Source organism: Perca flavescens, chromosome 10 (genome assembly GCF_004354835.1).
Source record: "Perca flavescens isolate YP-PL-M2 chromosome 10, PFLA_1.0, whole genome shotgun sequence".
NCBI classification, from domain to species: Eukaryota; Metazoa; Chordata; class Actinopteri; order Perciformes; family Percidae; genus Perca; species Perca flavescens.
The window spans coordinates 5572759-5595004 of record NC_041340.1 but is presented as its reverse complement, the minus strand read 5'-3'; the positions used below and the strand labels follow the sequence as shown (position 1 = coordinate 5595004).

The following is a 22246-nucleotide window of genomic DNA, read 5'->3' as shown; positions in this document are numbered from 1 at the left end:
CTCCTCCTGTCTGCCGCCTTTACTGAGTCCTATAAATTAACACAGCTCTCTGGTTGATTCAAACAACTGTAGAACATAGATGCATGCAGTCATTGTACGTATTTCACTAAAACTGTTAATCCTGTTAGGCTTTGATTGATGCTGGTTTTTCCCCACTGATGCAGATATTACTAATTGGACCACTTGTGTTAGAATTCATATGCTTTCAGCATGGGTCCACGTTACGCATATTTTGTCTATTTTGTCCACAAGGGCCCATGTAAGCCATCTGCATGTGTATGAACGTATCGGCCTTGCAGACACCCAATGTAGTATAAATAAGATGCACGTTGACTGTCCTCATTTGCTTCCATTTTGGAGCATATCAGCTCCTAAATCTGTAGGTTTAATGGCCATCATTGCAGACGAGCATGCCCAGAAAAAAAGACATATAGACAAGGTAACTACTAAGTTAATCAATGGATATTCACACCCTTAATTAAGGAGAAGTAGTGATTTAACAGCATAGAAATACTTACAGACGTACTATCAGCAGAGTATACTCAAAGTATCAAAACAAAAAGTGCTCATAATTCAGATTATCATTATTGATGCATTAATTTGTAAGCAGCATTTTAAAGGTCCAATATGTAATATATTTACTGTAATGAATACCCAAATGACCCTAGTGTGTCATCAGATATTAAGGAAACATGCTAAGTTGAAATAACTTTTCAACTTAATATCTTTTCTTACAACAATGCTAATGCCAGTATTTTCTCCTTTGGAAATTTCCGTTCAGTGACGGAATTCTGTCAATTCTGGAAGTTTGTTTTTTGGCCTGTGTGTTGTTATCAACTGTTCTGAGTTTGACATATAAAGTAGCATTAACTGGAAATACTTAAGTAAAGGCAAAACAAGTATTTGTCTACAAGGATTTTTCTTTTTTGTAAACACAAACTTCAAAGTTGGCCCCACCTCCTCTCCTCTCCTCTCCTCTCCTCTCCTCTCCTCTCCTCTCCTCTCTTCTGCTTGCCAGTGGGTGAAAACCAACCCCATATTCTCTACCGTTTTGGCGTTTCGCCTCACTATAATAAATAAAACATGCTGGTGATTTGCTCCAGTTTTTTTTTTTTTCCAGACTTTCGTCCCTCTCCATTTGTCTGTTTGAAAGCTTGACACCTCCCCCACTGCCGACACAGAGGTGATTTGAGAATTTAATCAGTGAGAATGAACAGTGGAGGAAAAATGTGCATTATACTTGGAGTTCTGCCCATGTTCACACTTGTGCACACCTGGCCTTCAGCCTAACATAAGTCATCCTGCTGAAACAATGACAAATGTAATCAAACAAGTTGAAATTGTCAGTAGCTGAATTTTTTTTTATTCCTGTTTCTGCCAACAGATATATTTCCCCCTTAATTGTAATATCTTCAACTCTTTCCCAGGCCTACTGCGATAAATCCATCTCGCTGCATTTTGTAAATTAAAAAAAAACAGCAATTAGAAAGTGTTTGGCTGGCAGGTGTGCAGAGGTAAGAAAGAACAAGAAGCAAGGGTTTGAAGTTAAGATTTGACCGTATACCATTTTTAACCAAACTTTGAAAAATGAATGAATCAATCAATCAATCAATCAATCAATCAAATATTTGATGACAAGTAGGCTAGAGGTTTTACAAAATTGCCTTGCTTTAATCTGATTTTCATCCTTTCATAAGTGAAAGAGCGTCAGATTCTCACAAAACCCTGGACAGGAGCGAGATCCATAATCCCTCACGCAGCAGCAATAAAGATGGGCGGTTTTCAGTCCTTGCTTTGTGTGAAAGGGGATAAACACACTCACACACACTCTCATCTCTCTTATCCACACACTCCTCCACCTGATCCCCATGTTTATGCAGCCAGCAGCATTCGCAGCCCTGCTAGAGCTAATAGGTGACCTAAAACCCTTCACTTCATTTATTTGGATTAGATGAGAGGAGAAATTGACTCACAGCCACAGAAAAAGAGCTCATTCCAATACAAAGAAAAAACACCATTGAAAATGCATTTAAGTGAAAACCCCTCAATCAAACAGGAGCATAATGACTCCAATTTCTCGACTAATCTCCCAGCCGTCTGGTAGTTTATGCATGACAGTATGCAAAACAAGAGTAGAACACATAATAAGTGTGTTTATACATATACAAGTGTCCCTGGCAGATTATGCTGTCTGTCTGAAGTGAGCAAACAGCTGCAGACACACAAACAGACGCCTAACGAACAGCTGGAACGCAGCCAAATGTGTCTGAACAACCTGTTGAGCCACATAGTTTATAACTTGTATCAGAAGCGTTAGCGGTACCCAGTGTTAGTGGTACAAACATAACACTGACTCGACAAACCGCCAGTCTGCTACTGTGGATGAGTGGTTCGCCCGTGGGTCTGTTCCACCGCTGCCTGTATCAAACCTGCATCAAGTCATTCAGCTGCTTGGCGAAACGATGCCGTAGACGGTCAGAGAGATAGAGCTCTCTGATTGGCTGTTCAGCTCTGCTGAATAGGCGATTTAGCGTATGCAGAATAATTTAACCTAATTTGGATAATTTGGACTTGTTTCTTCACACACTCAGGAGTAAACACCACAGGGTCCCAATGCAAAAAGCATAACTTGACAATGTCTCTATCCATTTATCGGCTGTGCTTGGTTTATATGTTTCTAATGTTATTAACTTTTCCGTAATTTGAGTATGACAGGTCATTCCTGACCTTGAAAATAGTAGCATGACTAAACAAAATCTTGACTTTAAGGTCCATTTACCAGCTTTTACCAGAGCTTTCAACCACATCCCATCTCCATGACAACTGAGCAAACTCCACCCGTTGAGGGAGATCATAAGATGCTGTTGGAAGTTCCAGATAGCTAATTCAACTAATACATTAACTTTCATTACTTTCTTTTGCTGAGTTCTTTATTTTTATTGTTATTATTAATATGTGTTTATGTCTATTGTGATCTTTTTGTGATCGTAAATGAAGATTGTGATTGATCAGTGTTTGAGAGGTGGAAAAAAAAAGTCAGGACTATTTGAGTAAAAATACAGTATCTTGATGCATTTTTAAACTCGGGATAAAAGTTTGACTGTGTGGCAACAGAACACTGGTGTGCTGCTGTGAACAGACTCGTGATGAACTTTGAGGCAGACTTTCAGAAACACACAAACGCACACAAATATACGAGCAACAGCAACAGCAAAAAACAACATCAATAAACCAAAAGTGTTTGCTCAGCTCTGTTACGGTTCTGAGACGCAGAGCACACACACACACACGCGCGCGCACACACACACACACACACACACACACACATACACATAAACACACCTAAAATAACAAGCAGTAACCCTCATGTCTGTCTGTTTGTTTAGGTGTAATTAGCACTCTCACTTCCTAGCACTGAGACTCACACACACACTAACTATTGATTGTGTGTGTGTGTGTGTGTGTGTGTGTGTGTGCAGGTGTGATCAGCACTCTCTCAGCCTTGGATCGGGAGGATAAACCCGAACACAGTATCGAGGTAAGACTCTTAATAAAGAACATTTTCCCTTTGGATTGATGCAGAGAACAAAAACAAATCCTGGTGTTCTGTAGTGTGTCTGAGCTTCTGGGTATCAATAAATCCATGACAGTATAATAATATAATATAAGTTTTACAGGTTACAACAGCTCAGACATCACGTTGGGATGTTTACATCTGTTTCAGTGGGCTTTAATACCACCATAGGATCAGGATTTCATTTTTTTTTTTTAAAGCAGCATTTTGCTCTAACTTTCACTGTCATACAGGGACAAATCCATGTAAGCAGAGGAAACACAGGCGCAGGAGACCAGAATGCACTGCAGCTACAGGAAAAGGATTAAATGGAGAAACTGTGGCACTTTTATTCTAACGATACCTGTTGGCCCCAAAATCAGAAATCAGAAATCTTTCTAAATGGTTTACACCAAAACATTTAGGCATGTTTCAGAATATCATAAGTCCTAATCTTGATGATTTTACCATCTAATAGTCAGTCAGTCATGTCTATGTTAAGAGCAAACTGATATTGACTTGAGCATGGAAATGTATTCTTGACCTGAGAAACAGTTCAGTACAGAGTCAGAGCTAAACATGGAGAAGCAGAGTTCAGATTTTTTAATTGTTATTCTTTATTTTATAAAGGACAACACACATTAATTAACATTTCTGTAAATGTGCCAGTGTTAGCCAGCCGGCTAATTTTCAACTGTAGTCCTTTGGCCAGATGATTTTAGACCAGAGCAACAGGAAACAGCAAGACATTAGTACAGGTTAAACTATATAGACAGAAGTCAACAAGACACCATACACACAGCTAGATCCATAAATAAGCTTTCTCAGTAAGCCATGCAGAGCTACAGGAAGCAGCAAGACATTAGCACAGTTACACATCAACAGTATCCCCATTCAGTATAAGAAGCCATCAAAACACAGCCAATCAACACAGACCCGAGCCATCTTCTTGCACCGTTCAACCATGCAAAGCAGTAACAACCACTAATAAAAAGATGAAATAGGCTACATCACTCATGAGGGAGGCGTTAAATACAGCACAGGTTAATAAGATGGTAAAATAGTTCAAATACAAGTTGATTTTTCATACATACCCAAGAAAAGCAGAGTGGGCTATACTATATTTGGCACCGGGCAAGACATCAAACATCAAACATGTTAGCAGCAGGTCAGCAGTGATAACAACAATTATATAAAATTACCAGGAGATTAAAAATGTTCCCAAGTCTGACTTTCCAAGAGCCAAGCCTTGAGACTTTGTGTGGAGATATGGTAGGCGGAGCAGTTTCTTGTTTCACTTGGTAGAGTGTTCCAATATTAGAGGCTGCAGAAAAATATGATTGACTAACGGAGCTGGACCTGTAAGGCCTGTTACACACTGGATGCGTCGTGCGAGCGTGTCAGCCGCGTGGCGTGTCCGTTTATATTTCGGCTCCCATGGTAACAGGTTAGAGCTTACACACTGCCTGCGTGAGACGCGTGCCTGTTAGAAATAGAACCGACACCTATTTTTCACGCAAGACGCGAGCGTGTTGGAAGCGTTTCCAGGCAAAATAGAATAGGAAAACATGTTTATATGTCATTTAGACACAAATGCATATTAATAAATGACATCTTGATGTTTGAAAGTTTCGAGGTTTTGACATCAATGTAGATATAAATGTAATAAAAAATTTCAGAGAAAAGCTTTTCAAATACTGCACCTGTCATACAGAACGAAATATTCGGTAACATATTTTGCAGTCAATACTGCCGACGTTGTCTTGCTTTAATCAGATCAGTAGGCTATATATAAATGGTAGGATAGGCTACAATAACAACGTAGTGTGTGTTCTGCGTGACTGTCCAACATCAGGTATATAGGCTATATAGGCTCTTTACAGCTAGACAAAGTTGTTATAACTTACCCATTTTTCAGAGTTTGAATCTGTCGGCGCTATGTCCCGAGATCAGCCCCCCCTGTACCTAGCAGCAGGAGCAGCGCCACGTCAGACACGCTTCTGGTGTGTAGGACACCGAAAAATCCACGCAGGCGCCACGCAGCTGAGACGCAACAGAAACGCCACACGCTCGCGCGACGCATCCAGTGTGTAACCGGCCTAAGGGGTTACACAGTCCCCTCTCAGAACAGACCTAGTGGAATTATTTTTTTTTGCACCACATATCTGGAACAAACCCCCAGGAAACAGTACTTTTAAATCAAGGCTGAAGACTTTTCTGTTTGACCCTGCCTTTTTTTAAAGTAATTGTTCTTTTCTTGCACTGTAACTTTTATCCTTTTATTTCGTACCTGTCTTATTCTATTTAAGCTCTTATATTCTCTTTAATGAATGTTTTGTTTTAACTGCTCTTCAATGTTTTATGTATAAAAACTCTAAATTCCCTTGTTGCTGAAATGTGCTAAATTAATAAAGCTGCCTTGCCTTTGACCCAAAGAAATCAACATCACCTTACTATTTTTTTCTGGAATTCTCTACCATATCTCACGGTTTCCCTCAGTGGAGTTTTCACAGCCAGATAATTAATTACCAGAGCTAGATGAGTATTATTATTATTAATGTCAAATTATGTACAGCATGGGGCCCTGAAATGATGTAAATTACTGTATGATAAAAAAAAGATTTTAGAGACTAAACCAATAAAAAAAGAAAGATTTTAGAGACTAAACCAATAATCAAGAAAATAATCGGCAGATTATTTTCTTGATTATTGGTTTAGTCTCTAAAATCTTTTTTCATTGCATATGTTTCATCTAGCTGTAAAACATATATTTAATAAATCAACTGTCTTTCGTCTTACTTCTCAGGTAATCGTTTCAGATAACGGATCTCCGTCTCGGCGTTCCACCGCCACCGTCGTGATCCGAGTTCTAGACGCCAACGACAACCGACCGAAGTTCACCGACAAACTTTTCCACGTCAAGCTGGCTGAACGGCGTCAGCGGGAGGGTAAACAGGAAGTCTGCAGGATGGTCGCCCATGACGACGACGAGGGCTCAAACGCCGTGGTGACCTACAAGCTCCAAGACAACAGGGACGACGGGCGCTTTGAGATTGACTCGGTGACGGGTGTGGTGACATCGCACGGCGATTTCTGGCCCGGAAACTACAGTATTCTCTCGGTAGGTACCCAGAAGTTCATTTAGAGGTGTCAGTTGTGTAGTCTAGTCCTCAGATCTCTGCAGGGTAAATCCAGACAGCTAGCTAGACTATCTGTCCAATCTGAGTTTTCCGTTGCACGACTAAAACAACCTTTGAACGTACGTATTCCACCAAAACAAGTTCCTTCCCGAGGCTATTTTGCAGAGGCACCGTTGCACCGTCTGGTGCTTAGCACCGCCCAAGACGATAGTGATTGGTTTAAAGAAATGCCAATAAACCAGAGCATGTTTTTCTCCCATCCCAGAGTGTGGTGTGGACTAGCAGCATGGTGGCCCAGCGGTTAGCACTGAGGCCTCACAGCAAGAAGGTTCTGGGTTTGAATCCAGGTCGTTCCGGGCCTTTCTGTGAGGAGTTTGCATGTTCTCCCCATGTTTGCGTTGGTTTCCTCTGGGTGCTCCGGTTCCCCCCAACATCAAAAAACATGTACATGTCTCCAGTCAGTGCCCTTGATCAAAGCACTGGTTCAGATCTGGAGTTGGTCCCCGGGCCCACTGCTCCCTTGAGGGATGGGTTAAATGCAGAGAATGAATTTCGCTACATGTATGTGTATGTGATAATAAAGCACCTTTACCGTTTACCTTAGACAGATCCTCCTCCTCCGCAGCGCTGTGAAGGAAGGTCTGGCAATGCAAGACTATCAGTTGTTTAACACACATGTCTACTGCCTTTCACCGAGAGTTATAATGGGTTGGTTATACAGTCTTTGGGTAAAGACTTTCTCTAAAGAGTTGTGCTTCATTTACGTGTCTGTGTAGGAGGTGTGAAGACTTTACATTCTTGACCGAGCCCAATAGCTCTGCTAACGATGCTAAATTACCTGTGCTTAATACTCTGAAAGGCACTTCACTAACACCTGCTCTGAAACCATTGAGCGGTCTCAGTGCTTGTCACCACTCTGCATTGTAGAAGCCAGAGAGGTTAATCAGCAGCAGGAAAGCGCTGAAACATTAAAAACCCTTTCTTCCCTCTCTTCCGTTGACATATACAGAACAGTCATTAAGATGTTTTCTCTTGATGTTGAACACCTTTACAGATGACTGAAGGATGAGGCAGGAGTTATCCTGTGGTTTTTGTTAACCTTGACAAATCCAACAAAGGACCAAACCAACAATGTGTCAGACCGTCTCTCTATACCGCCTACACATGATCCACACCACTCGGATTTGCCGCTGTGCAACTTCCCCACCCTGTCTGTAGCACTCAGCCCGAGCTCATTGGTACTTAATGAAGATGCAAGTCAAGTCTTCTTTTCTAAAACATACAGCTTTCTTTTCAATTGTTAAATAGTTAAGTTAATATGAATTAATGAATTTATTGGTCGTAACCAAAGGGTATAGGGTCAGAAGCTTCAGCTTATATCAGCCCCCTCTCTCACATTTGTAAGTAACAAACAACAAAGTAACAAATTGTCAAGGAAAAAATTGACAAGACAAGAAAGATAAAATAAATTGTACAAAAAAGAACATAAAGAAAAAGAACTATACATATACTATAAAGAACTATAAAGAACATATACACTTACCCAGATAACTTTCTACATACATGCATACATACATGTGTTTGTATATGCATGCATGCACTTACCTACATATATACCAAGGTTGTATATTCGTATATAATTATATATACTGTAGTATAGTTCGTGTAATGGTTTTTGTCGTTTGTTTTGTGGTGGCCAGCACGAAATGGTCTATACGGCGATTAACGGGGAAAGCAAACGCCACACCCAGGGGGGGGGACGCCTCACACGCCGGGAGACGGCTGCGGGGGACGCGCGACAGTAACGGGATGGCGGAGGTTGGGTTAAGGAAAAAACAACGGGGAAAGGACGCCTCCCAAGCCAAGAAACAGCCGCGGGGAAAGGACGCCTCACACGCCGGGACACGGCCGCGGGGAACGCGCGACAATAACGGGGCGGTTAACGGGGAAACAAAACGCCACACGCAGGACGCGATCCTCGGCCTCCGGTGTGAAAGTCTGGAATTGTTTGACCCATCCATCACCCCAACCAACCTCCTTACGCGGATTTTCGGCATTTAATACTACTCGCTACCGTAGACGTGCTGTGACCACAACATATGCTTCCCATTTAAATACATTACTTTACATTTTCGTCCTGGCCACCACAAAACAACCAACAAAAACTTCCCATGAACATGTATCAATAGATTATAACGTGACCATTTCACGTACTGCCATGAGGTTGCATATACATACATTCCCGCCTACCCATAAGGATCAGTACTTATATACAGTACTGATATACAGCCACCATAAGGGGAATAATATCCTAAATAATGATGATAACCATAATGATAATAATGATGTTCATCATCATCATCGCCATCATCAACATTCTCACAGAATAATACTACTCAATGTCTATACTTATCTAGTGTCATGTCTTTGAACCCTCTTTGTATATATGTTATATTGCACTAAAATGTTTATGATATTGTTTCTTTTAAATATATTGTTGATTTCCTTTTTTAATATTTGATGTTTATGTATGCACCATCCGCCAAGGCTAATTCCTTGTTACTTGGCATTGAATCCTATTGTGTTTCTGATTGAAAATGGCTCCTGGATATATAGTTTCACTTTACTTTAAAGGCTCAGTGATTTCCTAAACCAGCTGCAACTATTTTCAACGGCGGATTACTCCACATTTGGTGCTTTGTTGTTCTCTGTGTTTTTTTTTTTGTCAAATCTTGATTAAAATGTTAATTTATATGTTAATTTCCAGATTAAAGCCACAGACCAGGGCAGCCCGTCCCGCTCGTCTACGGCGAGACTCGACATTGAGTGGATCGCCCGCCCGCCACCCTCTGCCGAGCCTATCATCTTTGATGAGCCCCACTTCACCTTTGCTGTCATGGAAACGGAGCCCGTCACTCACATGGTGGGCATCATCATGACGGAGACGCATCAGATGATGCGGTGGTTCGATATCATCGGTGAGCAGAAATGAACACACACACACACACACACACACACACACACACACACACACACACACACACACACACACATGCTCTTCTTCGGAAGCTCTTTGCTGCACAGGTGAGGGAAAAAGAAATAAGCTTAAAAAAGAATAAACTTTAAGCTAAAAAAAAACAATCATCACAAAAAAAGGGGCAATGATCTCTTAAAGAAGACAAAGGATGAGTAAAGAAAACTACTCATTTTTATTTCCACGAGACGATCAATACTACAATAAAGGGCAGAAAACAAAACGCGACCAAATCGGCAGTTCAGGCAGTAACTGTGTAATGACTTCAAATAGATCTGACTTTAAACTCCTGCAGCCGAGGTCCAACATATTAGGGAATTATATCTGACATTCACCATTTTGCCATTTACGCCTAAGTGTTGACCAAGAGCGCCGGCTCTCACCGGAGAACACTAACAGGTTACAGCCATCATCCATCCTTATGAGCCTCTAGATAAACAGGAGACATGTTATTTTCTAAAGGTCATCAAAGTCCTGCAGCAGGGAATGATAGTGGAGCAGAGCAGAGCAGAGCAGAGCAGAGCGCAAACTGTTAAATATCATCAATCTGTGAATTTCAGTGTCTTCGCAACTTATTTTGTGATGAAGTGCTGTGATTTACTATTTACCAACCCTACGTTTCTTTCGGAAACTTTAGTTGTTTCCCAGAATAGTTTTTCGCCAGCTTGCTAGAACTCATGGGTAATAGATATGTGGAGGTGGAGGAAGTGGTAAAGACTGCAACGGTAGAGGCACAGCGTGAGTTTCCAGGCTTAACAAAAGTGAGAGCAGCATCCCTGACTGAATCACAACCTATTTTGCGGCAGCTTCCTATTTTATTTTTTATTTATTTTTTGCTCCTGTGGGTATAGAGGCTGGTTTCCATGCATGTTTTTCAGAGGCATTTATTTTTTTACCTGAAAACTCTCACTGTTTGATCCTGAGGGACTGACAGCAAGACACCATGCTTGGTGTTAATGTTTTAGATTAGACTAGATTGACATTTTCTGGTCTATAGTTAAATAATACAACCTTGCCACGACAAAAGTGTTTCTGGCGTGATGGATGAATGGAACGGAAAAGGGGGTGGAGAAGAAGGGAAAAAAAGGACTTAATGTCAGCGGCATCAGCAGGACATTTTCTTTCTGTGAGGATAAATCAGCAGCGTTCCTCCTCTCATCACCTGCCAGATCACGACGGAAGGGACTAGCCATTCCTCCTTCCCCCCTCTCCTTTTCCCCTCCTCTCTGGCTTCTGTCAGCCCGGAGCATTATGAGAAGGGCGGTTACGCAGGGCTTTGATGAAAAATAAAAAGCGTGACAATAATTTTTGTTGAAGTGATAGTCATCCCTGTGAGTCCGGACGTGCCGGTGTCTCGTTCCCTTTGAGCCTCCCAGGAAATCGCTTCATGGTTTGCCAGGCCGTTTCAAGGTCCCTCCTGTTCGGTTTGCTGTGCCAAGCTCGATCTGTGCCAGAACCCAACAGAACACCACAGACACTCTCTGCATCCCTGAGGGGACATTCAGCTGTCTCATAGCTGCGGACACCGGATGTTTCGTCTTGTGACATTTGTGTATTACGTTATGTCACGAATTAGAGCAGTCCTGGTCATCCTGAGGAGTCTGGTTTGATAGTTTATATGGTTTTCTAAATAATTAAAGCATAAAAAAAGAAATAGTTGGCAGAACCTTAGCCACAAACATTTCATTGTACTTAGAGATGGCCCGATACCATTTTTTGCTTCCCGATACCGATTCCGATACCTGAACTTGTGTATCGCCCGATACCGATCCGATACCAGAGTGTCATATATTTTATTATGTTTTAACAGCTGTATACTACTATCCCTGTATGGATGTGATATTATTTCTATCTTTGTGAAATATGAACAAACACAAACGATGAACACCACAGAACTTTCTTTTATTGTCCAGTTTGACAGTCAGTTATAACGGAAAAAGAACATAAACAATCTACTTTAACGTAGATTTTCTTTAGGGCTTTATTACGTGGTATCGGATCGGTGCTTAAACTCCAGTACTTCCCGATACCGATACCAGCATTTTAGGCAGTATCGGAGCCGATACCGATAGTGGTATCGGAACATCTCTAATTGTACTTCACTTCATGCCTCTCTTTCATTTATCCACATTTAATTTCCACCTGATTACACCAATAACTCTGTCTGCAAAGTAACAGTGACCGACAGTTTAAAAGTTGGGGTTGGCAGTTTTCTAGAAAAGGCAAAACGAACGCGATAATTGTAAAATGTCGCCATCCTGTTTTCTTTGTAAAGCCCTTTGCAATGACATACATTGAAGTTCATGCAACTTTGTCTGCAGGATTTTCCTCCATTGAATCATGCTTGAATTGAATCTGGATTTGTAGAACAAATAGAAACAGCCTCTCTGTGAAATGACCTGCTGAAGTCTCCTGTCACAGGCTACATTTTCTAAAGCCTGAAAACGGAGCCAAGAGGAGGTGCAGAAGTCTAGTTTTCTCAGTCCACTTGAATTACAATATGCCAAACGGTTATTATGGAATTTTTGCCCAATGATGCCAAAAAAAAAAGCTGCCTACCCCAGTAGTTACAATAAAGTACAATATTTCCCACTGAAACATAGCAGAGAAGAAGTATAATGTCTCTTGGAATAAGTATAAAGTATAAAATTTGTACTCTTGTGTAATAGTTGAGTAAATGTAGGTTCTGTTTGCTGTAGCTCGGACAGCTCAGTGTTCAATCAATCTGAGCTTAAGTGTTTGTAGTGTTGGATAATTGTGAAGTGTTTTCCTCCCTTTGTAGTCTGCCAACATGACTCAGTAATTATCAGTGATGGCCTGTCAACTGTCAGATCAACCTCCTCTCTTCTCTTCTCTTTGTATTTTTAATCGTGTGAAACAAGAGACTTCACCCACCGTTTTCATTTACATTTTGATGACTACATGATGAGACTGGAGACCGGCCACTGTATTTTAATTTCATTTTATCCTGCTTTATTCCAACACTGTCTGTTCCACAGTCGTGTATCACTGACCCTCATCTCGTTGGAACATGAGGGAATGTTGTTATGTCACAGGACTTCTCTCGCATGCAGATATGATCAGGCATTCATCGCTCCGCTTCTGCCTTTCTACCTTACCAGCAGCAGAACCCAGATGCCAATCGAGCCTCTCTGGCCGTGAGATAACTCGGAGAGACAGATGAAACCTTCACTCGGTGTCAAAATAACCCCAACGCCTCCTGTGAATCTGCACAAAAACAGCCCGCTAAACACAAAATCAAGGACATGATATCAAAGAGCAGGCGAGTCTATCTGGACTGTGATCTGTATGCTGGAGCAGGGCCCCATCTGGATGTGATGTGGTCGGGATGGGGGTCAGCACCTGCAGGTCCGAGGCCCTGGCTCTCCGCTGGAGGACGGGGTTTGTCCCCCGCAGGGGAGGGTTGAGCATCTGCTTTGAGTGGATGAGTTCAGGCGTCTCTGGGTCTGAATCCAGCAGGGTTTCCTGATGATAGGGACCGAGAATGACAAACTACTTGGATGAAAATAATTCAGTCCTTTTCATTAAAGGATTGGATCACTAATAGGAATAGTTACGAGATCTCGGCAAACACAGCGACAGGAAGCGAGCTTCAGTTTACAATGTTTAAAGCTTTAACGAGACACAAGAGAATATATACATTTCATGTATTTTCTAACAATCGCTCCATTCACTTCAATGATATGAGAGTAGATTGATAAGAAAGAGGTACCAGAGGAAAGGAGGATTGGTTCAAGGTAGGTTCACGCAGATAAATCTTCAGGCAGGGAAGCAGTTTAACAATTTATGATACCAATTAAAACATATGAGATCGGCTTCGTTCAGAGTTTTTAGAAAATGGAATGTAACCGATTTGCAACAACGCTCATTTGCTTTCTTTTCTTCGTTAAATGAAGTATTGATAGCTGTCCAGTTATCTTAGCTTTGCAGAAAGAGTGGAAACCGAGAGAAACAGTTAGCCTAGCTTTATCCAAAGGCAAGAAAATCGGCGGTTATATATTATATATTGTTTGTTTGATCCGTACAAAACCCCTCACATTTAAAAAGCTTGATTCAGAGAAAGTTTGGCATTTTTTCATATCGAATGACAAACGATTAATTATCAACACTTTCTTATTCCGAGTTTTCCCCCAACCCTTTAAGTTTCACCATTGGCGTCAGTTGGTAGAGCAGGCGCACATATATAGAGGTTTATGCCTCGACGCAGAAGGTCAAGGGTTCGAGTCCAACCAGTGACGGTTTCCTGCATGTCTACCCCCTCTCTCTCCCCTTTCATATCTAGCTGTCCTGTCCATTAAAGACCGAAATGCCCACATGTTGTAACCGTACTTCACAGCTGGGGTGAAGAGACAGAGAGTGTTGTCGGAAAGAATCAACCCATCTTCCTTTCTGACCTTTAACCTCTTACCAGTGACTCGGAGAATACAACTGCTGATCGAATCCGAGAAAATGGCACCCTCTCTGCAGGTGTGTGCAGCGTGAGGACAGCATGGCTGTTCCACTGCTGAGGCAGGTCAGGTACCTGGAGGAGACCCTGAGGCAGACACAGGGACAAGCTGAGAATGTAGACCTTCTTATGCCTTAAAGCAAATACTGGAGGAAGTTACAGCAGGAAAGGACATCTGCTTTGTGGTCATTCCAATTTGCCCTGAGGGGAATGTCTGCTGTCTGCAAAGTTTTGAGCCTTTTTGAGGATCAAAATATTCAACTCAGAAGGACATTATGTTCAGAATGCATTATACTCAATCAGTTCATGTACCTAACCTCCATGGTGGAAAAAGGAGAATAATTCTGTCAAGTTTATTTGTGTTGGACAGTATAATATAAAAAATGCAGCATAATTCCTCCAAAAAAAAGCAGCAAGGCAAGACTTCTTGCCCCAAGGCTGCAGTGCTCATTTTACCCCGCAATACAAAAGTGACCGATAAAACAAACAGCTGATGTTTTTTGTTCCTCTAGGAGCAAAAATGTGGAATTTTGTCCTGAGGGCAGTGCTAAAGGATGATCAATATCATTATCTAAACCTAAATTAAGAACATTTATAAAATCATGTAGATTTTGGTATTTGTAGACAATTTGGCTTGATGATGGGCTTAAGAAAAGGTCAGAGGGTCACCTAAATCCTTCTCAGATTCTTTCTTTCTCCTATATTTTCCTTCCAATCTCTGTTGACTTTGCATGCAATTGCGCCAACTGTGAAATCCACTTCACTTTATGTCTGAACTAAGCAGATAGATGGGCCAACCTACTTAACCTTGACCTCCCTCCCTTCTGCTCGACATGTAATGTCCACTTATGCGTGTGGAAAGTCAAGAATGGCATAGTCTATAACAGCGTTTCATTTACGGGATTAATCCTGTGCCGCCGGAGCTTCCATCGGATGTTTCGGCGGATGTCCCTCATTTTGGCCTGGATGTCACTCACCTTCCGCTTTCTTTGTGTTGGCATCCTAAACTCTGGTCGAGTCGAGAAGTGCTAGAACCGACAACAAAATCATATTAATCTTCTTTTTTTTGAGCAAAATTGTCATCACAAACTCACCAGCCAATTTAATTCGAGAGCTCACCTCCCTACATGCACATTTTCCAAAACAAATGTTCCTTCCCAAGGCTATTTAGCAGAGGCACTATTGCTGCGTCCAGCACTTAGCGCCACCCAAGATGATTGTGATTGATTTGAAATAGATTTCAATAAACCAGAGCACGTTTTTCTCCTATCTAGGAATGTTGTTGTTAAATGACTCACAGCTTGTATTGTTGCCGCTGTGTCCCTGACTTAGATAAACATCAAAAGATGGATGGGAAGAATATATAGATAGATAAAAATGTCAGTGAAATTCCTGCATGGAACACATTTCACTCTGACATTTGATGTATACTTTTTTTCTCCCAGTACCATTAGTAAAATATATTTGTTGCATGGCTGGCCCCAAGGTAATGGAAATCCAACCATGACAGGGTACGGTATATTCTTGGTAATGATCATTAATGTGAAAAATTGCTTTCACAGAACATCCCTCTCTTCCCCCTCGTTTTATTCAATGAAACAATGCTAGTGTGTGTTTTAAAGACCTATCTCCACAGCGCTGTGGAGATATCTGGCTACACCACTCATACATTGTGGGATAAGAGAAAAAAACACTCTGGGTTGTTTGCATTTCTTTAAACCAATACAATCGTGCTGCACGGCCGAAGGTCCGGACCCAGCGCCGGTGTCTCTGCGAAAATAGTCTCGGGAAGGAACCCGTTTTGGTGGAACATTTGCACCACACAAAGAAACAACCCATCAAAGATTACTTTGTAAATTAAGTTAACTGTTCACTGTATACAGTACTGCAAGCTTCTTTTTTTTTTAAGATAATTTCTTGGCCATTTTAGGCCTTTATTTGATAGGATAGTGAAGTGTTAAAAGGGGAGAGAGAGGGGAAATGACATGAAGCAAAAGGTTGTAATCAAACCTGTGGCCGCCGCGTCAAGGACTGAGCCTCGGTACATGGGGCGCACGCTCAACCATGTGAGCTACCCAGTTGCCAACATGAGCTATTTAAATTAGCTGGATACATGTTTAAACCTAATCTGCTCTTATCAGTGTATCGCCTTGTGTACTTCATCCACAGCAATCCCAGCAATCGGTCCCAAAACGTCCCACTTAGAGAGGAAATGTTGTAAATATGTAAATATTTACAATCATTCCCTAAAAGAACTAAGCTGGCCTGCCATGTTGTACGATCCCAATGTTCGTTAAAACTTGCCATTTTCAGTCTGTAGCTTGCCAACTCGAAAGTTTGTTGTTGTTTTCTGTAGCGAAGGTATTTTGAGAATGGCAACACATAGAGTGGTTGGTGAGTGACATCCGGCACATTCTGTCTGAACGTAAGATGAGCAGATAAATGGGCCATATAATCGCTATCATCATTTTTAGACCCAGAGCAACAGTGGCATTGAGTTAGAGCGCCAAAATTCACGTACCTTTTAGCTCTGTTTTGATCTTTTTAGCTCCTAGATGTTTCAGTTTCTTCAGCTCCCTGCTGCTGCTGCTGCTGCAGGAAACAAGAGAATGAATGAAGAAGAATTAAACCTACTCCACGTTGACCTCCCTCCGTTCTGCTCAGACTGAGATGTCCACTTATGTGACGTATTAAGCCACATTTGAGTGCTGAGTGGAACGTCAAGGATGGCCTGTTAAATGACTGATGTGCTCAAGTACCGTGGCTCTGACCCAGATAAACATCCGGAAGATGGATGAGAAGAATAGATGGATACAAATTCCTGCATTTCACTCTGACATGCACTTTTTTTTCTCCCAGTACTATTGGTAAAATATTTTTTTGCATGGCTGGCCCCAGGGAAATGGAACTTCCAACCGTGGCAGGATACTGTATATTCCTGGATCAATGATCATTAATGTGAGAAATTGCCAGAACACCCTCTTCTCTCTGTGCTGAGACAACAGCCGTCTTGTTTAATCTGTTTTGTTTCATGAAAGGCTTCCCGGGTGCTGGTGTGTGTCTTACAGGAAGTCAATCCAGGGATTTGGACAATTGAAAGCTGTTAAAAAGACCTGTCAATGTGCCTGCTTTAGCCTGCAGTGTTTCGGCTAAGTCCTTAGGGCGTCACTGATAGAAATAGACCTCTGGGTGAATCAATTATCTATCAATCAAGAACAAACAGAGAGAGTGCAGAGTGTGTTAAATGTAAGGAAAAAGGAAGAGAAAAAAGGTAGAAAATAAGAACTTATTATCAATTTATCTCATTTCTCGTGCACGTGTGTGTGTGTAGCCCCTTCGCAAGGTGGACATCTTAATAAACACCATCTGGCCGAGCAGGCATGAGGTTTACCTCTCTCACGTACGTACACACAACCTGCTGAGAGAGAGAGAGAGAGAGAGAGAGAGAGAGAGAGAGAGAGAGAGAGAGAGAGAGAGAGAGAGAGAGAGAGAGAGAGAGAGAGAGAGAGAGAGAGAGAGAGAGAGAAGAAAGTCATGAAGCAAGAACTACCAGGGGGTTGGAGGACAAAGAGCGTTAAGAGAGAGAGAAGGAAAGAAAGAGAGGATAAAGGAAGCAAAGGAGTAATAAAAAAGTGAAACAGATGGGCAGAGTGAGTCAGTGTTACTGCAGATTTAAAACACAGCATTTTTTTTATAAATTAGGAGGAGGTGGAGGAGAGAAGAAAAACAATCATGCATGCAGTCTGTAACTGATGACACAGTATAAAGAATAGAACAGGACTATGAGTACTCTAATGCATACAGAAGAACTAAACCCACATATCCAGTATGAGCACCTGAAGCTTTCATTTAATTGGCAACTATGAGAACAAAGAAGCGTTTAAAAGCCAGAGTATGACTCTGTTTTTCCAACACAAGATTTAAAGGAATATGAATGTTTTAATTGTGAACAAACAGGTTTGTGTTTCTCACATGATGCTTTTTATATGTATCTTTAAAGCTTTAGTGTGTAACTTTTTGATATTAATGAATGTCCGTTACATTCAAGCCATTGCCAAATGAGTTGATGCTAAGCTAATTAAGACCATCAGCTCCACACTCTTTGTATTTCTCAGTATGACTGTGTTCAGAAGATTGTGTTGTCCGGCGACTTTCTCGAGTGATAATGACCTCTTCTGAAGAGTCCCATCATGTTTTTTTAATCCTCCGTGTCCTCCTTGGCTCCTAGAAACTGCGTGGAGGAGGGGTGGGGGGCTGTGCGCGATCACGGAAGGCTTGTATCATGTGGAAGCGCCGAAAGTTGTGGTCATAAATTAGAATTCCTCATGGGGGAGACAGAAACTACGCACTATAGCTTTAATATCTGACAAACATATTGATCAAATGTCCTAGAAGAGTCCCGCTGATTTTTCAGATTGCTGATAGAAAAGTAACAAGAAAGTGCAGAAATGTGAAAGATCTGTTTGAGGTGAATTAGAGACAGTGTCTCCATGACAAGGTTCTGTCCATCAGAGAACACTGACAAGGCTACTTTTCAATTGCAAAATGTCAAAAAAAAACAGATTCAAGGGATCCTTATCAACAAAGTTCATGTTATTGCAGAATTATGTTAAAAACATCAGTGTCAGTCTCAAACATCTAGTATCAATCAGGCTTTCCAATCCAGTGAAAGCTTTTATTGTTTTGAAAGTACATTGTTTGCATTGACTTAAAGTCTTCTCGTTCTCTTTTATTGGTGCTCGGCTGCCCTCTTTATGGCCCATTACTGCGATGACGCTGCATCACTGACCTGTGAAGTGGGCAGAAATGTGTGTTACCAACATGAAGACTATATCAGCCGAATATTGCTCTTCAGCACCACTGGTGTTCACAAACTCCACCTGTCATCTTAAAGTCTGGATAACACTGTGCTTGACTGAATGTGTTAGGCTCATTCATTCGTCTCTGCACCATCTAACTCTACGGTTCTGACAGCAGGACAGGAAGGAGGAACATTCGAGGTTAAACATGAATGCAGATTGCTCTTTTAAAGTCAGATAGACACTCAGACAGGCGATCAGGCGTGTTGTTGTTGTTGCTGGGTGTCTCAGTTGGTTTCTCAGCTCTGTCTGGAAATAAGAGGCCATCAAAATGTCCTGCTCTGATAGAGGGAGTCATTAGTCTGGCTATCACCAGACCAAGCACAATCTTTTAAGAGTGAACATTAGTCTGGGGAGTCTGCTCGGTATTTTCTACTGCACAAGAGGCGTGATCAACGGGAATAGTTCAAATGACTCTGTACGCAATTGGATAGTCCTTCAACCAATCAGACCAACGATCCAGAGCGAATACAATTGCGACAGCGGCATCAACGGGTTGCCTCCATGTTGAACGTGAACAAAAAGCTGCTTGGTCACTTCTCTATCGTCATTGTGTTAAACCCGCCAATAGCGCGCCAGGTGGATAAGCCAGTTTGTGATTGGTCCCCGCAGATTTGTAGCGGAAGCAGTATAGATAAACGTACAAGTTTCCAGCCTGAGCTGAAGGGAGAAATCAAATTGCCGGCAGACCAGGCGGGGTTTACCCAGTATATAATGGAAAGAAAAAAGCTATTTATCTCTGGGTTTTTTTCTGTATTTTTGTTTTTTCATATAATTCTAACCAGATGAATTTGTCAGAAACACTACAGCAAAACATTTTTACAAAACTCACAATTTCAAAAGTCAGTTTAGACAATCAAGTCGGGAGGAGATGCTGAATTATTTTGCTTGAAAACTTACCTTGCGCATTGTTTTTATTTTTTATTTATTTATTACAGGGACAGTGCATATTAATAAACATTTCTGTCAATATGCCAGAGTTCGCCAGAAGGCTATTTTTCATCTGCAGTCCCAAGGTCCCAGGTTCATAATTAATATTTGCTACAGGACAGTACGTAACTGGATGTATGGCTGATTAGAGCTGGGTAATATGGCTTAATTCCTCCAACCCAATATCAGCCATTTCATATCTTGATAACGATACTGTATTTACCATGGTTTAGCATGTGTTCTGGTCATTCAATAAATAAATAGTCTATTTGAAATAACCCCATGGTAAAACTTTTTTTTAGTATACTCCTGTGTGAATTAAATACTTACTTTTACTACTAGCAGAACTTTAGTGCAAAATAAACATAATGAGCAAGGATCAGAATGTAAAGCGTCGTCCGGATGAAGTTAATATTGCCATAAAGCAGTTTGGTCACGGGCTTTTTATCTTAGCAATAGAAACCATATAGAAAAATATATACAATAGACATTTTTATATTGTTTTGAACACACACACACACACACACACACACAACTGCAACCAGTCAGAATCAGACCTGCAGAGTCTGACATACTGTCTAAGATATAATATCTGACAGCTGGAGCCCCTCATACTGTAGCATCAACACCTGATGGAATTAACCTCTTTTTGTCTCTCTCTCTCTCTCTCTCTCTCCCTCTCTCTCAGCCGGTGATGAAGAAAAGGACTTTGACATCCAGAGGAATACGGGAACCATCTCCATCGCCCGCCGGCTCGATGCGGCTCGACGTTCCAACTACAACATGACGGTTCGGGTCACCGATGGCCACCACAGCGCCACCACACAGGTTAGGTTAAAGACATAAAACGGAAAAACAGAAGATTTTTGGGTTACGCTTTACTTGAAGGTATCATAAGAATGACATGACACTGTCATGAACGTGTCATAATCATTATGAACAAGTCATGAACGTTTATGACATAACGCTTCTTTTAGTAAGTGTCATTCGGTTTTTGTCATGACAAGTTAGGGTTAGGATTAGGGTTAGGGTTAGGTTTGGGTTAATGACCTAGATAGATACCTTCAAGTAAAGTGTTACCGACTTTTTTTTGTACAAACATAAAACAGAAAAACAGAAGATTCACTGTATTTGCAAAAAAAGTGAGGACTTGGGAAGGAAAAAAGGAAAGAATGGTCAGAATTTCCCTTTTGATTAGAGAATTAAAGCTACTAAGAATTGCAGAAAATATACCAAATGAGAATACTTTCTTTTCCTGAAGCCAGGATTGGATATTGTGGTTTAAGTCGAAAGTCTGACAGAAAGGTTCAGGGAATCCTGATGTTTTGATGGATCATAATACCTACCTTGTTGTGTTCACACCAAACTCATTTGCAACTAGGGCTGGGCAATATGGAGAAAATCAGATATTGCGATATTCTTGGTCTAATACCTCAATGTTGATATTGTGGTGATATTCTAGGGTTTACAATCGGTGCTTTAACAAAATATCTTCACAATGGGATTTTAGATAAATGATCTTCAGTAATGTAGATATAATGACTAAGTGGGTAAAGGTAAAAATAATAGAAGAACTAGAACAGTCTGGTAACAGAATATTACTTTACTGTAATGCAGCCTTTAAAACCAGGAAAAGACAACAAGATGATAACTAGTCTCATATCACTATGTATCAATATAATATTGATATATTGCCCAGTCCTATTTGCAACAATTAATTCTTGTCTAATTTTCAGTATATTCAGAGAGTCAAACATCACTGACAGCTACAAGACAACAGCCAGCTCAGCTTACTTTTTGCAGAACTACCGGCCAGTTTTTTAGGAGTGAGAATTTGGCAAAGCAACAGAAAGAGATCATTCAAAACATGATAGAAGGAACCAAACCTCAGTCCTCTGAACAAGCTACTGTACGTTACTTCTAACGTCAACTCACTGAGCTGTACCAACTTTAGTTACAGTATGTCCTCATTTGAGTTTGAAAATCTCCAGTTTAGAATCTAATCCTTGATCCTGCAGACAGCAGCGGCTCAGGTGCTGCGTGTGAAGCAGCTTTGACTGCCGCTTTCCATATTTAATGCTGTTTATTCTTAGAGATGGCCCGATACCATTTTTTGCTTCCCGATACCGATTCCGATACCTGAACTTGCGTATCGGCCGATACCGAGTACCGATCCGATACCAGAGTGTCATATATTTTATTATGTTTTAACAGCTGTATACTACTATCCCTGTATGGATGTGATATTATTTCTATCTTTGC

General features: G+C 41.2%; 1 protein-coding gene across 1 annotated transcript in view; it reads left to right on the top strand.

The window, feature by feature from the left end:
• Nucleotides 1-22246, top strand: part of fat2 (FAT atypical cadherin 2) — a 128071-nt gene that overhangs the window by 25059 nt on the left and 80766 nt on the right. The window contains exons 4-7 of the mRNA XM_028590185.1: nt 3480-3538; nt 6360-6674; nt 9461-9671; nt 20673-20812. Coding sequence (XP_028445986.1) covers nt 3480-3538; nt 6360-6674; nt 9461-9671; nt 20673-20812 — 725 coding nt within the window. The remainder of the gene's footprint in view (nt 1-3479; nt 3539-6359; nt 6675-9460; nt 9672-20672; nt 20813-22246) is intronic.